The sequence below is a fragment of the Urtica dioica genome, chromosome 8 (genome assembly GCF_054948205.1).
Source record: "Urtica dioica subsp. dioica isolate 48M chromosome 8, U.dioica_male_clone48M_v1_H2, whole genome shotgun sequence".
Taxonomy (NCBI): domain Eukaryota; kingdom Viridiplantae; phylum Streptophyta; class Magnoliopsida; order Rosales; family Urticaceae; genus Urtica; species Urtica dioica.
Genome location: NC_142763.1, coordinates 21,666,832 through 21,687,373, shown reverse-complemented (window position 1 = coordinate 21,687,373; position 20,542 = coordinate 21,666,832). Strand labels below are relative to the sequence as shown.

The 20,542-nt window shown below is 35.5% G+C and overlaps 1 protein-coding gene, 1 long non-coding RNA gene and 1 pseudogene across 10 annotated transcripts; 1 reads left to right on the top strand and 2 right to left on the bottom strand.

Annotated features, from left to right (window-relative positions):
• The first annotated feature begins 78 nt into the window (after window positions 1-78).
• LOC149388539 (uncharacterized) lies at window positions 79-3,989 on the top strand. 6 transcript variants are annotated; one of them, XM_089624452.1, is made up of 10 exons: window positions 87-251; window positions 434-467; window positions 690-908; window positions 1,003-1,422; window positions 1,700-1,774; window positions 1,886-1,930; window positions 2,006-2,080; window positions 2,951-3,052; window positions 3,169-3,337; window positions 3,431-3,989. In XM_089624452.1, exons 7-10 carry the CDS (start codon window positions 2,060-2,062, stop codon window positions 3,484-3,486), a joined length of 348 nt encoding a protein of 115 aa, XP_089480578.1. In that variant the 5' UTR covers window positions 87-251; window positions 434-467; window positions 690-908; window positions 1,003-1,422; window positions 1,700-1,774; window positions 1,886-1,930; window positions 2,006-2,059; the 3' UTR covers window positions 3,487-3,989. The 6 variants fall into 6 exon arrangements, 3 of the variants coding, with proteins under 3 accessions (XP_089480579.1, XP_089480577.1, XP_089480578.1); XR_016300943.1 differs by lacking the exon at window positions 434-467 and having other exon boundaries at window positions 79-251; window positions 3,132-3,337; XR_016300942.1 differs by lacking the exon at window positions 434-467 and having other exon boundaries at window positions 79-251; window positions 2,710-3,052; window positions 3,132-3,337.
• Window positions 3,990-5,083: 1,094 nt separating this feature from the next.
• LOC149388538 (uncharacterized) lies at window positions 5,084-8,447 on the bottom strand. 3 transcript variants are annotated; one of them, XR_016300440.1, is made up of 10 exons: window positions 8,132-8,447; window positions 7,936-8,059; window positions 7,697-7,762; window positions 6,725-6,861; window positions 6,447-6,517; window positions 6,047-6,177; window positions 5,848-5,941; window positions 5,648-5,758; window positions 5,457-5,555; window positions 5,084-5,375 (listed from the first exon to the last, which is right to left on the bottom strand). It is a non-coding gene; the product is annotated as an uncharacterized LOC149388538 (long non-coding RNA). The 3 variants fall into 3 exon arrangements; XR_016300439.1 differs by having other exon boundaries at window positions 6,047-6,517; XR_016300441.1 differs by having other exon boundaries at window positions 5,648-5,752; window positions 6,047-6,517.
• A 7,594-nt stretch (window positions 8,448-16,041) lies between these two features.
• Window positions 16,042-19,151, bottom strand: LOC149388537 (isoamylase 2, chloroplastic pseudogene; annotated as a pseudogene). Its single transcript, XR_016300521.1, has 2 exons — window positions 18,987-19,151; window positions 16,042-18,584 (listed from the first exon to the last, which is right to left on the bottom strand). The product of XR_016300521.1 is annotated as an isoamylase 2, chloroplastic pseudogene (transcript).
• Window positions 19,152-20,542: the final 1,391 nt, after the last annotated feature.

Sequence of the window (20,542 nt, the reverse complement as noted above, 5' to 3'; positions counted from 1 at the left end):
CAATTAAAATACGACATGTAACCAATTCCGAAAATACTGTTCACCACTCACTTTGAATACAAACGGTTTTATTTTTATTTTTTTAGTTTGTTACCGTTCGGTTGGGTTTGTACGGTTTCGTAGGCTTCACCATTTTCTCTCGTCTCTTTCTTTCGCGTCTCTTTCTTCTATATTTCTTTCTTCTTCTTCTTCGCTCTTCGCCGCCAGCGTAACACTCGCCATTGGCTCGCGCGTCTCCGCTCCTCTTCACGGTGAGTTCATCATCTCGACGTCGTTTATGTCTCCTCGTCTTCTTCTATCTTGTTTTCAGATTTGATATAGGTTTTGCTCGAATTTAATTTGAAAAATAGGGTTTTCAGATTTTTTAAATGTTTTGCTCGAATTTACTTTTAAATTGGGGCTTACGAAATGGTTTATAAATTCGGGTTTTCAGATCTCATACAGGTCGTTTTATCTCCTTACGCAAGGTATGCAATTTATTCTGAATTGAATTACTGTATTTCATTTCGAGAAGTCTCTGTTTCTCGGATTGTGTCACTGTCGTTCGTGCCAAGATAATTTTTTTTATATATATTTATTGTTTTATCAACTGACGTTCATATTTTATTGAATATTGTGTTGGGTGGCCATAATTCTATGTTTTTTTTAATTGTGGGTGTTTACTGTTTATATTCTTCTGCGTATTGCAGGACAAGGTCAAAGTATTGTTGGTTGGAGAATTTTGGATTTTGTTTCGTGGTTATATTATTAATAATAATCAATTGGAGTCATCATATCGCGATGCTGGGTTCGAATTGCAATGCACTTGATCATTCAAAATCGTTTCATCATTTGGCTGAATGACATCCACTAGAATAGCAGAGTTTCATTTGGGCCCGAAAAAGCCCCTTCTTCCTCTGCGAATTCAGGTTCTTACTGTTAAAACAATTTCTATGTGTATGTTCGAAACCCTGAAATATATATATATAATGCTAAAGATAGCTGCTTTATTGTTTAATTCAGGTTTTGTAGTTAGAATATAATTTCTCTGTTTTTGGGAGCTCAGATCGCAAAACACAGATTGGTATGTTAAGTAAGAGTTCTTCGGTAGCAAAGTTCATGGGTTGCTGTAGCTACTTCGAGTTTGCCCGAAAGCATAGCCCCCTATCTAGACCGAGCTCGGGCTTTAACAATTGCCTTTCCCAAGAGTTCTTATTGGATGAAGATATGGAAGATGATGATGTTGATGATGATGATGATCGTTCGTACGATGGCGACGTTACAAGCACCGGAAGATGAGACAAGAGCGACGCGGGAAGCCTTGGCCGCGAGTCACAAACTCGCCCAAAATGCTCCGAAGAGATTCTCGAGTTGAGGGAACAGATGGGATTGGTTTGCAGGCAGTTCCCCGTTAAGGAAACCCATCAACTCGTTCGAACAGAGGTAAAGTCATTTTTTTGTGCAAGTCAATTCGTCGTATGGATTGTGGTCGTAGTATTTATGTTTAAGTCATTGCTCTTTTCGCTGCAAGTCGAGTCTGTTATATTGAATGTGGTGCGCTCTGTTGTCGTTTTATTTTTCTTCCTAGAGTTAGTGCTTAAAGTATGAGATTCACAAGAGTGTATTTGTACCTCTTTGGTTTGCATGCAGATTTGTCTTTACTGTGACGTAGTTTTAAGAGTAACAAATTTATGTGGATTGATGTGTTGAAAATGTTCAGGATGAGAATGGGAACACGGTGGTGAATGAATATGTTCGCGAGCACAAGATTGGTTGTGGAAGCTATGGGAAAGTGGTAAGCACCAAGAGATAGAGATAGAGAGAACACATACGCAGTGGCATTTTAGATGTTTGCTAGGTTAATTGTTCCCTTATGATAAAATCAATATACTCATCTTTGAAACAGGTTCTTTATTGAAGCCGTGTTGATGGGAAGCATTATGCAATCAAGGTACTATTATTTTCCTGATTCTGGATTGATGTTTCTGCATTTGAAATTCGAGAGCTGATTGTATTTTATTTGCAGTCCTTTCACAAGTCTCATCTTTTGAAGCAGCGAGTTGCACCTTCAGAGACAGCAATGACTGATGTTTTTCGCGAGGTAAAATATTTTCGTTAACTGCGCTTTTGTAGTTTGCATTTCAATTGATCTCCATAGTTTCCTTAACTTTATATAAATCATTTATGTAGTTTGAGGTATGTACAAATGTTATATATTGTTTTTTTCTTACCATGTCCTAATTATGAAGATGATTCAGCATCCAAATATTGTAAATCTCATCGAAGTGATTAATGATCTCGAAACATATCACTTTTATATAGGTACGTATCTACGATATCTGCTTTTATATTTCTACTAAAAAAACCTTTTTGAAGGGCTCGATAGCTATGACCTAGCGTATGCTGTGTAGCGTTTGCGATAGATACCCAATCGAAGATACAGGAAGGTGTTTCTGTATTTTTGCTGTCACTACATTTTTTTTTCCAAAAAAAACTCATGATATGGAAATGAAAAATATTACTTTTTTTAATTATTATTTTATATATTTATAGTAGCATTTCTTGTTTATAAATAAAAGCCAGAGGACATGTGCTGTTCTTCTTCAGGTGAGGATGTGTTTATTATATCTTGGGTATGCAATTGCTCTTTCATGATAAGCTACTATTTATTTGTAAATTTCTATTCTTGTTCATTCTTGTAATTGCTATTGATTCTTTCAAACTATCTAGGAATTGATTACTCTCAACAAATCCAAGTCAGCTATTTGTAAACCTCTTTGGCAAACTAATTGAGAAGCTCACACTCTGCGATTCCTTCGCCGGGGTGAGCCCGCGGTACATCCACAAGATCTCTTTCTGGACCAAAACACTAAATTAGCCTATCCTAATAAAGGGAAAAAAATAAAGTTTAATTTATAATGTCCCAACAAAAGAAGAATATGGAACGTTTAACCCAATGAGTATGTGTCAGGCCCGGGAAGCTCAGATTGATACCCTGAGTGAGGAACACAGACAACAAATCGTTCACTTTCACTTTCGCTCTCCGAAACTACGTGCCCGTATCGGATATCAGGTCCGAACTTTTTTTTTTTTTTTCTAATTCTCTTCTTTTACTCTAATGGTCTTTCGTTCTCTGAATCACTTGATTACAGCAAACGCTTGATTACTTTGACAACCTGGTTCAAATAGAGAGGTTCACTTAGCAAGCTGATGCGATCACTTTCAACGGCCAGGGTCATGATCATTGTCTGGGTTATAGATCGATACAGTTTACCTGAGCACGCCGACGAAGATCGCGATCATAGACCACGAGAACGAGGGATCTCTGGTTCTTCGAAAGTCGGATTGCCCGATTCAGGTTCGTATTTCGGAACTCTTATTTTTTTATAATACAATTTTTACGACGTATATTATTGATTAGTTACAAGGCTTTGAAATACTCTTTGATTAGCTGTTAGGAATCCTTGGGACAAAAAGGCTAACGCTTTGTCGGATTTGGGGGACTAAGACTACAACCGATGCTGTGCGTCGATTCAGCGGCTGTGGAAAGTCCGATCGCTTTGAAGCCCTTTGAGGAGTGGAAATGCCATCAAGATCTCTCTCCCAAGTTTCCCCAAGCTATTGCAGCAGCCTATTGGACCCTTACAAGGTCAATCACAGCTTTCGCTGAGTTTTTCTTTTATTTTACTACCATTACTACTTGTATATCGGTTATTTGACGTGTATAATATATGCCGGGTTTGTCTTTCCGGTGCATGAGATTTGGAAACATGTTCATGGCATTTTAGGGTTTTGCTGGATTGTGGGTGTTAATTATTATATGTGGTAAATGTCAGTGTCACACACCATTCAAATTTTAGGCAAACAGGGTGTTTTTATCTGGTTGCCCACAAGATTTGTGGTTAACAGAATTGCTAATTATTCAATGCCCACATATTTGTAGTGAAAAATGGATAATGCTTTGCATTTGAAATCATTTATGCCAAGAATCAGTGTACTCGGAAGTTGAATTCAGTGGGTATTGCAAATAATCAAGGTTGGTTTTTTACTTCAACGACAAAAAACCAGTAGCCATAAATATATATAACATGTACATCGTATGCATATATACTTATGGAAATCTGTTAGAGAATTTTTAGGAAATTGGTTAAGATTGACTCGGTAATCGTGTATGTAGCCACTCGGTTTGGTTAAAGATGCGACTAAACACTGAAACGTGTTTTCCTTTTTTTTTTAGATCATAATCTCTGCTAAATGCAACAACTTATTAAATAAAATTGAGAGAGTGAGAGAGATATTTATAAATATAAATATAATATGTAGACCAAATCTAAAGGAAGAACATATACTTTCGTTTTAATTTCGTTTTTTCTTTCCCGTTAAATCACATATTGTTATATTTATAAATATAAAGTATCTGTAGACCAAATCAAAACGAAAATCCCATACTTTCCTTTTAACTTCGTTTTTTCTTTCACATCAAAACAGATTCTCTTTAAAACCATTTTTTATCTCAAACTAATTACAATTTAGATTCTCTTTAATTTAGTTTGTGAATACGATACTTGCTTTATATTTCTTATTATCTCTTAATGTATGTTAGTTAAGAAAAACGGATTAATTTTAAATTTTTTCTTTTCAAATAAAACTATAACACTACTACAAAAATATTGATTAACAGCATTCTTTAAACGCTGTGAAATATGATTGAAGGCGTTTTTTGCACGCTGTTGTATCGCATGAGGTTAAAAGTATTCCACGGCGCCTAAAATAAACGCTGTCTAAAGTGGTGCCACGTAGGAGCCACGTAAGAATCTAGGCGATAAAGTTTTCACGGCGTTTATATATAAGCGCTGTCTAATGTTTTTCACAGCGTTTGTATATAAGCGCTGTCTATTCTTTTCCAACGTGGCATCCACGTGTCTTCATGGCGGGTGAGAAGTTTTCACAGCGTTTATATACAAACGCTGTCTATTCTTTTCAAAAGTGTCATCCACATGTCGTTTTGGTAGGTGATAAATTTTAAAGGCGTTTATTTACAAATGCTGTGTAATGTAATTTCTTTTTATATATATAAAAATTTGAATATTACAAAAAATTCATGCACACAGTTTCAATATATATTCCAAAATCCGAACCTAAACATACCAATACGAATTTTTAATAATCCATTCAATAATTTCAAAATCAAATTCTATTATTCGTACTTTGTACCGTATATTTAAACCGAAACATATCAAACCATGTAAACGAATATTCATGCACCGGAAACACACTCACTTTACATTCACATTTGACGATTTGACTTCCATGTCCATAAAGTTTAACACCATTTGGTACCATTCTTCTTGATACGCATCTATTGCCTCATCTGTATAACTCTTCAACTTTTCAAACTAATAATATATAAAAACGAGTTGTTTGTGAGTGAAACAATATATTACGTATTGAATATGTGTATTTAAATGTGTACATACCTCATGCAAACATTTATGAAAATCTCGAGTTTCAACAATGTTTTTCATCATCATTGAAACAAAATAGCCACATTCAATTGTCGAAGGTTGTTTCGGTACCTGTAAAAAATATGTTACACTGAAATATATAGTAATTGATATACTAATTTAATTGTGCGTATATATACCTTTGGAATTTTCCATATGATTACCTTTGGCCTGAGATTTGCACACTCTGTACACGTCCATTACATATGAGAAATGTGTATACAAATAGTTGCTCTAACATCACTGACATTAGCGAAAGTAATGCTCATCTGCAACTGCAAGTGTTGTTCAGCTTTCCTTAAGGCAATTTAAAATAACGCCACTTGTAGAAATCAGTCAATAAAACAAGAGATTGTTCACGTACATTACTGGCTTTCTCGATCAGAACTATCTTGCAAAGGGCGTTGATCTCCCTCGCCAAAGAACGGGCCGATTGAATCAAACCTTTCTTGCAAAGCCTGTGTGAAGATATTGGGTTAGAAATAAATACAAAACAGGGAAAAAAAAAGTAATCCCTGTTTACAGCTTCCTCGGTTTGAGAATGATGATTCGAATCTGTAAACCTTGTACAGCTCGATCACCACCGCGTGGTCGTGTCCAGTCTCTCTTCTCCACGTGCGTGATTCCCAGCCAGATCACCGCTACACCGCCGTGGTTCTGTTGACCTCAACGGCACCGATCTCAAGCATAGGCTCTACGGACAGATAAGATTGTGAAAAAGAGAATTTTTTTTACCTTTATTCTCACCTTGTTGAGAGAGAGAGAGAGAGAGAGAGAGAGAGAGAGAGTATTTCCATGCTCTAGTAAGAACTACATTCATCTAGCCGGATAAGTCTGCCATTCCAGCCACCGGCCATATATTTATCCACGAGAGAGAGGACCACAACGCAACGATCATGACCGGTGAGGCTGTTTGGGAACCAAGTAGAAGTAAATCCATGACTGACAATAGCGTGTTCATACCTCTGCTTTCCTTGCGAATTCACAAGTTCAACAATGAGTCGAACAAAGCACCAAACTGTGTGGCAGCACCTCTACAAGAAAAAGCATCAAGGTATTAAGAATCACAAATCAAAGGCACCATCACAAAATAGTCCAACGGACAAACATCAATGTGTTAAGAATCACTAAACAAAGGCACCATCACAGAGAAGTACCCCAATGAAAAATTGTACTTATTTACAGCTTTATTTTTCAATAACGACACCACCAACTCCAGTCTCGGCAGAAGATTGAATTACCCGCTATCCGAACATCGAGGACCAGCAAGCTTGTTGCCGGGGTAGAGAGAATCGCAACGATGCTCTCCCGTGATTCTGACCAGCGAGCTCAGTCCTCTACTTTCCTTGCAGCAGCTGAATCAAACTCCGCTACCACACTACAAAAAAAGCATCAAGGTGTGAGGGATCACAAAACAAAGGCACCAACACAAAATAGGCCACAGCACAGAATAACCAATCTTTGTAAAATTCAGACGATTAAAAGAAGCAAGTGAGAAGTAAGTTTTGACAGAGAGACCAAAAATAGAGTTGTTGCAGAGGCCGCTTCACAAAGATAAGGAATAAAAACATCGAACTATTATAAATTCGAAGTATCCCTTCTATTTATACAACTAATAAAATAAAAACATTAAACTATCATAAATTCATACCCCAAACTGTTTACTCATTACTTTAATTACCTTAGGCCTGAGATCCAATTCCTAACAATTGCACACTCTGTACACGTCCATTACATATGAGAAATATGTATACAAATAGTTGCTCTAACATAACTGACATTAGCAAAAGTAATGCTCATCTGCAACTGCAAGTGTTGTTCAGCTTTTCCTTAAGGCAATTTAAACCTTGGTTTTTCAATCAAAGAAAGAGCGAATATTAAGTTTAAATGTAATTGGAAAATTTTACCATTAAAAACAAATACAAGTTAGCTAACTTGAAAACGATTATCTCACCTGGAAATTGACACATACCTAGAAATAATTATTCTATTTCTATCGTTTGCATAAAAGATTATTTAGTTTGGCTTCAATAATCTACCAAAAAAAAAAACATAAAACATAAAACTTATACGGGTTAATGAACGAAGGGTCTCGTTGAGTATAAATCAAGCCGACCTACAAAGAAATATTTAAAGCTGATGATATGACCGAAGAGCTAGAAAAAAAACATTCAAATGATCACAGGCAAGAGAGATTGTTTAAAAGCATGTACCTCTATCATCGCAACGCAACAAGGATCGTCAAAGATCTCTAGACTATAGTCACCGAGATAGTTGAGCTGCAAAAAAAAAAAAAAAAAAAAAAAAAAAAGGGAAATTTAAAATCGCGATTTACAGAGGCTGATTTTTAGTTAATTTCACAAACAAACGCCAATATTTTAAGGGAATGTTTGGAGCCCGACAAATGCAAGGGAAAGTGAAGATTTAAATAGAGAGAGAATGAGAAAGAGACCTGAGAGAGAGGCGGTTGAGATAGGTCTCGCAGAGGCCGTAGGCGTCGTCGACAGGGTGGAGGATTCGGTAGTGGAAGAAGAGGCAGACGATGACGACACGGAAGAGGATGACCTTTCTCGTACCTGTGGAAGCAGCGGAGTCAGATGGGAAGGGAAGGGAAGGGAAGAGAGAGAGAGAGAGAGAGAGATACAGACCGGAGCCGGAGGGGAGGCGGCAGCGGCCGGCGGCGGCGGAGGATCTGGAGAGGACGCGGCAGAAGCCGGCGGCGGCGGAGAGGAGGCCTTAGCCTTGGCCTTGGCCTTGGCTTGAGCGACCTCTTCTTGGGTCTCGGCGAGGAGGCCGATGGGGGCGCCGACGGGGGCGGTGTGGCCGATGGGTCTCGCGGACGATGGGGCTTTGGTCGTAGGTTGTCAGGGTGGAGGATTCGGTAATGGTTGTCAATGGCTTGACATTACTCGGAGTGAGCAAAGAGGCTAGGGTGCGTTCGTGGAAAACGTGGAGAACGTGAGTATTTGGAGAATCGGAGAGAAGAAGTTATTTTATACTCAGATTTAGGGGTTTTTTATTCTATGCTTAGAAATAGAAATAAACTGCCATATTTTTTACAGTGTTTTTCGCTGAGAAAAAAAAAATAATGATATAAAAAATAAATACAAATAAATTAAATTCTGAAACTTACACGTGTCAAGTTATAATTGAACATTAACTTTTCACAGCGTTTGTATATAAACGCTGTCAAAACTTTTTTTTTCAAACCGCTTCTTCTCCACATGGCTTCTTGTAATTCGAGAGAATAAAATGAAAGCGCTTATATATAAGCGCTGTCTTATGTTTTCCACAGCGTTTCTCTTCACAGGCCACGTGTCTTCTGTCGATTCGACAATAAAAAAAAATGATGTTTTGACGGCGTTTTTTTGCCAAACGCCGTGAAAACATGTGCTGTGAAATGCATGATTTCTAGTAGTGTAATAACCACGTGCGTAACACGTGTTACTTTCTAGTATAAATATATATATATATATATATATATATATATATATATATGTCACATGTCTCCCTGAGTTTAATTGTAATCCGTCGTTTATTCACTTAATTTCTATAAATATCATAAATCCCCCTTAGCGTCATTACTAAAATCAATTATATATTTTAAGACGTGTTTACCTATCAAAATTCGCTCTTAATCTTGAATTTCGTTGATTTTTGTAAATTAAAAGTTGAACGTACCATTTTACTAAATGAATTTGCTCATTTTTATAGTCTTATATATTTTTTTTCTCCATCATGAGCCAATAATTCTGTTAAATATAACAAAATATATGAAAAATATCACGTCTCTTAAAAAGAAATAAACATGGCTCAATCTTTGAGCGAGAAATGGGAAATTCATGGAAAATTACAGTCCCTACCACCTAATAGTTTCTATTGAAAATAAATAAATTTTCAATTACAAAACCAAAAAATTAGCACGAATTTGAACATTTGGCGATAAGCCTGTGCTTGTTTGGAGGGATCGTCGTAATGAGCTCTTCATTTATGCCGGTATTTTCTATAGGATCATCAAGAGTTTTTATTGATTTACTTAGTCCACACCCTAAAAATAAAAAATTGTTCCCATGGAACCTTTTCTCGAAATGTTACGTTTATTTATTCTCACAGTTTTTAGAAATATCAAAAGTGTCTCTTAAAATTCATATTAATATCAATCATACACCTTAAATGCGTTTACATATCAAAACCCTCCCTTTTTAATTGATTTTGTTAAAAAAATTCAAAATTAAAATTAACTGCCCATTTTTAAAAGAAGTAATTGCACCTAACCACGAACGATAGTGACGAAAGGAAGAGCTTACTAGAGAGAAGAGAAAGCTTTGTTGTTGTCGCCACCATAGTCGCCAATAAAAATGGAAGGTTCAATTTTTTGTTTAAAAAAAATCAAAAAAATCTTATAAAATTAAGGGTTTTGATATGTAAACATGTTTCAAAGTATATAGTTGATATTAATAAGAATGTTTGGGCACTTCTGATATTTCTAAAAACTATGAGAATAAACGCAGCATTTCGATTAAAAACAAGGGAGATATATAATATTTTTTTTCCCAAAATATATGTTCTTCTCCGGTCGCTAATTGCACGAGCCAAAAATTTTTTTTTAGTATAAGGATAAAACTCAAGCAAGAAATCTTGTTTGCGAACTTCGATAAAGAAAAATATACGTTTTCTTTTTCCAAATAGACGAATATATATATATATATATATATATATATATATATATATATATATATATATATATATATATATATATACAAACATGAAGGTCTATATTAGTTTTTTTCTACATTAAAAGTGGCTATTATGTAATAGCTTATAAAATATTGACCATTTCGTTAAAAAAAAAAAAGTTTATATTAGCTACTTCATTCATAAAATCCTCTATTTTATATTTATAAAGATTTGAAATTTTATATTGATAACAAATGAGCAATGTAAAAGTGTCATTCACATAATGAATATATTTTGTTTGATCTCTTATACGTTTTTCCTACGCTTGTATTACTAATGTTTTATAAATTCTATTGTTTTGTTTGGTGTTAGTTATGAGTGAGTGCTAAGTTATTGTTTCATTGACTCTCTGCGAAGATGATTGAACTTTTCTGAGCGAGATGCTCTGGACTGAGCCACGAGATAGCGCATGTGATCTGATCATTCTTTTGTAGAGGAGTTGATCATTCTTTATTTTATTTTATTACAAGCAATAGGTCCCAGCGTTGCCCGAGAGGCTTGATAAATTTTAATTTAGATAATAATGTGAACGGTTTGCAATTGTTGGTTGTCACTTATCATATGTGTTACATGTTAACATTTTTTTTTACCACTTTTTAATATATATTTAAACCATTTTAATTAAATAATAACTCAGATATAAAAAAATTAGAAATAGTAAGTTATAATTATGAACACAAATTTTTTTTTTAGCAACACAAAAATTATGATTAACCAACATCATTACTTATATATTCATTAGTTTTCAATAATTGTACTGATCATAAGTAATTTGAATTATAAAACTATTAGTCGGCTAATAATTGTTATTGTTTTAAAGTTAGTTTAGAGAATTTTCATTTTTAGAGTGATTTATGAAATTTTCGTTTTTTAGAGTTATTTCTGGAATTTTCTTTTTTTAAAGTTGTTTTTGAAATTTTGTTATACGGTTATTTATGTAATTTTAAAACTTAAATAGGTACTTTTGGAAATTTTATGAAAAAATGGGTTACTGTAGTATGAACAGTAAATTGAGGGTTTTGCTTTAGGGATTATTCCTAAACTATGACATTCACAATAGTTTTGGACCAAAATCCAATATCTCTAATTTAATCCAAAAACATGACTTGCTTTTTTACACAATTACGTTTTTATCCTTTTATTTCTTTCATTTTTTCTCATTGATTTTCTATTTCTCCTTTCTCTCGCTCCACCATTTTTTCCCTCTTCTACTCAGCCATCTTTGAAAACAACAGATGATTCACTTCACAAGCGTTGACGCGAAATCAAAAGAGGAAGAACACCGCCAAGAGGATTGAGCTCTCTCCGTCGAAGCCCATCGATGTCTCGAAATCGGAATCAAAGCTCGCAACTTTTGAAATCAGGATCGAAGCTCACCACGCCGCGGGAGAAAACGCATCACCATGTTCGTTTCGAAGCTCGCCGCGCTGTTGTACAACGATTTCTGTTCTTATTAGGGTTTTGATTTAGAGTTGGTCTCGTGAGATTTATGTATATTTATTTGTTTATTTATCTGAAATGGCTTTGATTTGTTGAATTCCTGTTGTCTTTGAAGTTAAAAAAACAATAAAAGAACGATTTTTGGAAGCATGAAAAATTTGGAAAAAATTCTGAAAATTTCTGGGAATCGTTGAAGATTTATTGACATTGTTGCATTTTTATTGACATTAATGTCAATAAATCTTCAACGGTTCTGGGAAAATTCTTTGAAGATTTATTGACATCAATGTCAATAAAAATGCAATTTTATTGACATCAATGTCAATAAATCTTCACAGTTTTTTTTTTGTTTTTTGTTATGATTTTAAATGTTTATAAAGGAATTTTAAACGTTTAAAATATGAAATTAACATCCCGATTACACTCTTTTTATGCAGTAATGAGTTATATTTTAGTGTATGTCAAACATAGTGGTACATGGGTTAAACCATGTGTATACAAGGAGGGTGCATCGTTTGTACTTGTGCTTTCGGATGGTTTTGAGTACAACCATCTCATGGACGCTGTGTATGCTGATATGGGGCTCTTACCGTCCACTCATTCCATTGTGATCATATATGAGACACCATTTTCGGCATTGCCAATAAAGATTACAAACGATAGCCACGTCAAATAAGTTCCGATGTGACTTTTTATTGACATTAATACAAATAAGTTCCAATGTTTATTGACATTAATATAAATAAGAATTAATGAAATTTTTGGCCCCTCGTCTTGGACCTCTTTAACACCGTGGTCCCTGATTAAAAAAACCTGCCATTTTGGTCTTTTATGATAATCAAATTTTCAATTGTAATCATTTTGTTACTTTTAGTGTCAAAATAGACAGAAAATGCTTACGTGTCGAATAAAAAGAGTAAAGTTATTAAAATGTCCTTCTCATTTATTTAAGTTTTAAGTTTATTTGTTTTTAGTTTTAAGTTTTGTTAAATAAATAAAAGGAAGCCGCACACGTACACATACACATTTACATATATACAGAAACACACTACAGACACATACAGATCGGAAAAAAAAAAAATTGAATCCCCTCAGCCGATACAACAACCCAAACAAAATGGAGACTCTGGTCGATCTCCGTGGAGGCTCTGAAGCCGAGCGCGACACGTTTCCACAATGCCACGTCAGCTCATCCGACTACTCTTGCAAGATGGAGGCTCTTGCCACGGAGGCCCTTGTTTCAACGTAATTTTCCGGCGACAGAGGGATCCGAAGCCAATCGCCTATCTCGTGTTCTATTTCCGTTCGAAGCCCTAGAAACTCGGCCTCAGCGAAGCTTGGGCATCGCTGAAACCCATAAAAGCTCGGTGGCGATAAGAACCACGTGAAGGCCTTGACGCTTTGACCATTATACAGATATCATCGAAGACATCGACGTGAAATTGAAGGATCGATTCGATGATTCATGCTCTGAAGCCTGAGAAGTGAGAACAGAGAATTTTTTTAGTAATTAGGGTTTGCTTTTCTCTTTTTTTTTTCTTTGTTTTAGGGGAAAATAAATGGGGAGCAGAGAAAAAATTGGGATAATGCGATCGACGAGCAAGAAGATTTTTCTTTGCTTTTCCCATCTGTACTTGGTCGATCTCCTTCTTCTTCTTCTATTTCTTGTTCGTCGGAGGAGGGGGATGTGAAACAAGAGCAAGAAGACGAGGCAATGCGATCGAGGGATTCGTAGAAGCACTCGTCTTCGTCGTCCTCGTCCCCTCCAGTCTTGCTCATCTCATCGAAGTACAATGAAAGTACTGAGAAAGAGAGTCGTTTGAGTCTCTCTCTGTGTGTGTGGGTTTTGGCGAAATCAGATCCGAGAGAGAGAGCCTATGCTGTTTTGTGTTTGTTTGCTGGTTTTGTGAAAGGTCTTTTTTTGGGTTGGGGTTTGAGTGATTCTTGGGACTAATCTGCAAGTTGAGTGTTTTGGGGTTCCAGATTTGTTTGCTGGTTTTACATTTTGTGGATTTTAGATATACCTTATTATTTTGTGATACAAAAGGGATGGGATATTTGCAACTGAAGTCAGGGAGGATAATGATTAGATTCAAGAGAACAATATGTATCGTAAGAAAATGAAAAAAGAAAAGAAGAGAGAGAGAGAGGGCTTTAATTTTTTTTTATATATAATGTTAATTTACTGCAATACCCTTCTTTAAATTAACACGTGACAGACACATGATCGTTTTCTGTCTATTTTGACACTAAAAGTAACAGAAGGATTATAATTGAAAATTTGATTATCATAAAAGACCAAAATGACAGGTTTTTTTAATCAGGGACCAAGGTGTTAAAGAGGTCCAAGACGAGGGGCCAAAAATGTCATTAATTCTATAAATAAAAAAAGAACAGGAATTAATTATTTTTCAATAACTCACTGTGATTTTTTATTGACATTAATACAAATAAGTTCCAATGTTTATTGACATTAATATAAATAAAAAAAAGAACATGAATTAATTATTTTTCAACAACTCACTGTGACTTTTTATTGACATTAATAAAAATAAGTTCAATTTATTTATTGACATTAATATAAAAAAAAAAAAAAGAACATGCTCATGTAAACATTGGAACTTATTTGTATTAATGTCAATAAAAAGTCACAGTGAGTTATTGAAAAATAATTAATTCCGGTTCTTTTTTATTTATATTAATGTCAATAAACATTGGAACTTATTTGTATTAATGTCAATAAAAAGTCACAGTGAGTTATTGAAAAATAATTAATTCATGTTTTTTTTTTATATTAATGTCAATAAACATTGAAACTTATTTGTATTAATGTCAATAAAAAGTCACAGTGAGTTATTGAAAAATAATTCATTCCTGTTCTTTTTTTTATTTATATCAATGTCAATAAACATTTTTTGTTTATATTATTTATAACAAGATGATAATTTGACATGGAAATGTCTCGGCTCCTCAAATACAAGTAACTTTTGACGTGGCTATCGTTTGTAATCTATATTGGCAATGCCGAAAATGGTCTCTCATATTTGACCACAATGGAATGAGTGGACGGTAAGAGCCCCATCTCAGCATACACGGCGTCCATGAGATGGTTGTACTCAAAACCATCCAAAAGCACAAGTACAAACGATGCACCCTCCTTGTATACACATGGTTTAACCCATGTACCACTATATTTGACATACAATAAAATATCACTCATTACTGCATAAAAAGAGTGTAATCGGGATGTTAATTTCATATTTTAAACGTTTAAAATTCCTTTATAAACATTTAAAATCAACAAAAAAAAACTGTGAAGATTTATTGACATTGATGTCAATAAAATTGCATTTTTATTGACATTGATGTCAATAAATCTTCAAAGAATTTTCCCAGAACCGTTGAAGATTTATCGACATTAATGTCAATAAAAATGCAACAATGACAATAAATGTTCAACGATTCCCAGAATTTTTCAGAATTTTTTCCAGATTTTCCATGCTTCCAAGAATCGTTCTTTCATTGTTTTTTAACTTCAAAAACCACAGGAATTCAACAAATCAAAGCCATTTCAGATAAAAAAACAAATAAATATACATAAATCTCACGAGACCAACTCTAAATCAAAACCCTAATAAGAACAGAAATCGTTGTACAACGGCGCGGCGAGCTTCTAAACGAACATGGTGATGCGTTTTCTCCCGCGGCGTGGTGAGCTTCGATCCTAATTTCAAAAGTTGCGAGCTTTGATTCCGATTTCGAGACATCAATGGGCTTCGACGGAGAGAGCTCAATCCTCTTGGCGGTGTTCTTCCTCTTTTGATTTCGCGTCAACGCTTGTGAAGTGAATCATCTGTTGTTTTCAAAGATGGCTGAGTAGAAGAGGAAAAAAATGGTGGAGCGAGAGAAAGGAGAAATAGAGAATCAATGAGAAAAAATTGAAAGAAATAAAAGGATAAAAACGTAATTGTATAAAAAAGCAAGTCATGTTTTTGGATTAAATTAGAGATGTTGGATTTTGGTTCAATACTATTGTGAAGGTCATAGTTTAGGAATAATCCATTTGCTTTATATATATATAATAATGTTAAAGGACACAAGTATGCATTGTAGAAAGGGAGAAATTTGAACAATAATTAGCAAGGAAAATATTTAGTTTTCTGGCAACTTGCATTGTTTAGGCTTATATATGATATGTTCTCTTAATAAAATATTTATAAGGCAATCATAGAATCTATTTTGGGAGATTGATCACATACAAACTGATAATTCTTTACGTACTGTAATCCGATGACACGATATTCTTGTGAAGTGAACTATGCAATTATTATTCGACTATTCTATGAACTTTACAAGAGCATAATCCAACATAACAGTAGAATTACTCAACTTTAGCTTCGAGAAGAATGCAACTGAGAGGCTTCATTTCGTAAGTAAGGATTCCTTGAACCATCTCAACCAAGGGCTCACCACTAACCGAGAAAAACCCCGGAAGCGGAAGAGCTGTGTCTGTGTCAACCAATCTGTGCCACACAATTCCTTCTCCGGATCGTGGCAGAACAACGCTCTCTGAAGAGTCAGCCGCGTCAAAAGCCACAAACACATCACCCTCAATACACTCGCTATCCGACTCCATTTCTTTGTGTCCTTTTTTCTCTTCCTCGGACCTCAATCTCATGGCGCAAGGAATTTGCAGGTCCAGTCATCCCATCTCGGAGGAGACTCATCGCTTCCGTGCCAATTGATATTTTCTTCTTTCCAAAACCTCTCTTTCTGAAGCACGTTGCTCCGTCGCCTTCTCAACAAACTTAAAAATGCGATGAACTGTGTGACTTGGATTCCAAAACCTGTTTTGAGCGCATTCCAATTATAGGGCTTCCTAGAAGTATACGCGGGAGAGCCTCCAGTGGACTGTAAACACTCATCTCCCATGTTCAGAACAGGAACGCCCAGCGACACGTACAAGGCAAAAAGGAAGTTACGAATTTGATTGATTCTTCTTTCAAGGACAACGATGTCATTCGTGGGACCCTCTTCCCCGCAGTTCCAGCTCAGCTCCGAAGACAGTTCTTCGGCACTGAAGCAGACAAGGTCGACGAGAGGAAGCCCGTGGTTCCTGGCGATGAAATTGAGGGAAAATGACGAGTCTCGTCCTTCTGAGAAAACATCTCCGCTCCCGCAGAGTCGCGTGGCGAGGCTGCTCAGAAGCCCCTCGCCCCGAAGAAAGTTCCTAACATCGTCGCAGAATCCGGTGTTCATCTCTGCCCATCTTGGTCCCACCAGTCACTGTGCCATGTGGGTCCCACCAGTCTGCTATGATCTTGGTCCTCGAGAGCAGAGGATCGAAAGAAATCGCTTCGATTAAAGAAGGGCGAGACAGGTAATTCCCATCGGAGCCTTGCAACAGAGACGCTGAATTAACGAAGGAAAACCCATTGACGTGAAATTCGGTCACCCAGTGCCGAAGACTGTCCAGATAATACGTTGAATCATCGAAACCTTCAAGTGCGCCACTTTCAGCTGTGTGGGTGAAAACGACTTCCAGAATCACCTCTATCCCATTCACATGCATTTTCTTGATCATCTCCTTCATCGAGACTATAGCAGATGTAGAGTCGCCAGTAGGTCCGTAGAGATTCGCTGGCGAAAAGAAATGATGAGGAAAATACGGTCCATTTTTCTCATCGAATGGAAAAATAGGCTCTAGCAAAATTGCGTTTACACCCAGATACTTTAAATGCTCTAACTTCTCACTCAGACCAGAGAAAGTACCAGCGATGTCAGAAGGTAACTGGCTAGACTTGTGCTCTGTGAAACGCTTCACATTAAGCCGATACATCATCAGCTTCTCCATCGGTAACTTCGGCCCAACATCATGAACCCAGTCAAAAACAGGTTCTTTGTGTATTCGCCCAAGATACTTTCCACAACCAGAATTCACAATCATCTTCGAATATGGATCCAGAAGTACTTTCTGATCTTCCGATTTGTCTTTGTTTTCTTCGGAGCAAGTATGTCTTACTCGATAACCATAACGAGAAAAATTCCGAAGACTTTCAAAGGAAGCATGCCAAAGATCACCTGTTCGGTTGACATATGGATCAAGGTCGAGCTCCAGAACAGGATTATCAGATTCGGGGTCATCGTACAAGCACAAAACCACACTTTCTGCGTTTCTTGAAAAGATGGAAAAGTTCACGGACCCATCGCGTGAGAAAGAGAGACCCAGTGGAGTTGGGTGACCTGAACCAAAACCAAGAGGTACACAAAAATTTGCCTCCCTGTGACTTCTTATTTCAACACCACTCGTGTCACTATTTACAAGAGATCTTAATCGAAAAGCGAGATAGCACGGGATGTGTTTTGCCTCAACCTCCAATTCCACAAAGAACCTCCCAAAAGAAGACTGTTGTAATCGAGCCTCAGAAGGAAAGTGTACGGATGAATCACCTGCGTATAATCCCCAATCTAGAACCAGTCTACCGTGATCATTATCGGGCAATTCCAAGGAAGAAACTTCAATTCTTACAACACAATTCAGATCTTTCTTTCTGACAAGAACATTCACCAGACCACCAACTTCTGTCCTAAACCGGTACGCCGCTACCTTATCAGATTCTTCAATTTTATTACTAGCTCTGAATATCTGAAATGACTCGATCGACGATCGTGGGGTTGCATTTGCTTCAAAACTGGTATTTCTAAATGGTTTAACAGCCTGTCCATAAATTGGCTTCCTCTTATTAAAGCTATTTCGAACTCTATCTCTGGTAAGGACACCACTCAAACAGTTCAGCCTAGATGAGTTGTTAACTCCAAAGTCGACAAAATAAGCACAACTTGCCTGTGATTGGAGAAGAGTTTCCATATCAAGTTGTGCTCGGACTGCGATTATATTCCCACTGAATTTGAATTTTTTTCTGCCTAAGACACAACATAAAAAAAAATTAAAGCAAAAATTTAGCTAGATTCAAGTATAACAGAGTCATGATGCTGTTTAAAGATCAAGGGTTGAGACTAATAACCGCGATCAATAATCGATCTCAATCGGATTCGAAATCATCAGATAATGTGCCTCACTAAAATAATCAGCTCCCTAAAATAATGAACAAAATCACCTAAAAATGATCTCGGCAAATAAACAACATCAAATGCTTCAACAGCAAAAGTCTAATACACGAATAACAAAGCAGAAAACAAGAGGACTACACAGAACATAGAGGATAAAAATCTGGACAAAAAGAAAACTCAACGTGATCAAAAGCGATTTATGAATAAAAGAAAGTCGAAAATTTAACTCACGAAGAGAGAGAGCTGTGAACTTACACTCTGCGATCTGAGGGAGAATGGGAAGATCAAATCAGATTGAGGAAATTCACCATTGCATTATCAGAGATTCGGAGAAAGAAGACGAGCGCGGAGCTGAGGAGACAGAGACGAGAGCGAACAGAAAATGGAGTGTCGTTTTGTGAAATATTATCGCTTTTGGAAGAAGCGACGAGTGAACAGTGGAAGTTAGTGAATTTTTGGCTTAGTTCGTTTATTCCTGCTTCGCGCGTACCGTAACAACCCCGCTGCGCATAATCTCAGCCGTTAATTCTATGTGATTTACGATATCCAATGGTATTAAAAAAAAAAAAAAATTGGAAAAATAATATAGATACCATATGTTTTAAGTGAATTGTCCAATTTAACATTTGTTTTTCAAAAATGTCGAGATTATACTTTTTATTTAATTAAAATGATGATATTATACCATAAATTAGATAATTGTACTACAAATCATCTTTTTATTGAATTTTGATTAATGTTGACTCTGATATTTATATGCAAACGTCATTTTACCATTGTTCATTTGCGACTTATAATAATTTATTTAAAAATAAAAATATATAAAAAAACCCCTTATTTTGAAATCGAACTAAATCAAAATAGACTAATAAAATTCATATCTCTCAAACTGCAACTTTGATTCTTGAATATCTCGTTCGAATATGTGATTTTGATGATTTTTTAATGTCGATTTTTATCCTTTACTATGTCTGTGTTCTCTATGATATTTCAGATTTTAGAAATCGTTATTTTTTTTTTTTACAATAAATTACATATAGGACTATAAGGAGCTAATTAATAAGGATAAAATGAGGTCTACATATAAATATCATAGTCAACATTAACGAAAAGTCAATATAAATAATATTTGTGATACAATGATATATTTTAAGGTATAATTTATCATTTTAATTAAACATAAGATACAAACTCAACATTTTTTAAAACCAAATATTAAATTCGACATTTCACTCAAACACATAATATACTACGGTATATATGTGTCATTCTCCAAAAAGAAAAAACTTTTATCAAATAGTTTTAGGTAAAGTAGATCGGAAGGAGGAGACAATTAGTGGTAGCTAAGCGTAGTAAACATATTTAGCACTAAAAATTAAGAACTATCATCGTCTATTTTGTAATAAATCGTTCCGAACAAATAAAACCACATGGATATTTCACCAGAAGCCTAAAATATTGTGGAAGTCGCAGATAAATTGCGATGTTGTATCATTTTTATTTGGAACAACTAAATTATCGGACATTCAGCTATTCACGCAGTGATGATTTTTCAATGTATGAAGTGAGTTGCAATGCAATGCAATAAACTTTTAAATGATATAAAATCGATAATATACTACAGATTTGCGAAGTTATGCCTTGAAATTAAATAGTTTGCTATGCTTAACACTGCCCTATTTTTTCTCTATTTTTTTTCTCATTAACAGATTCAAGGGTAAATGTATAGTTTTTATATTTATTTTTGTTCCCTTTATTGAAGCAAGGTGAAGCTTTAGCTAGTACGTTTCTTCGCCATTAAAGAATAAATT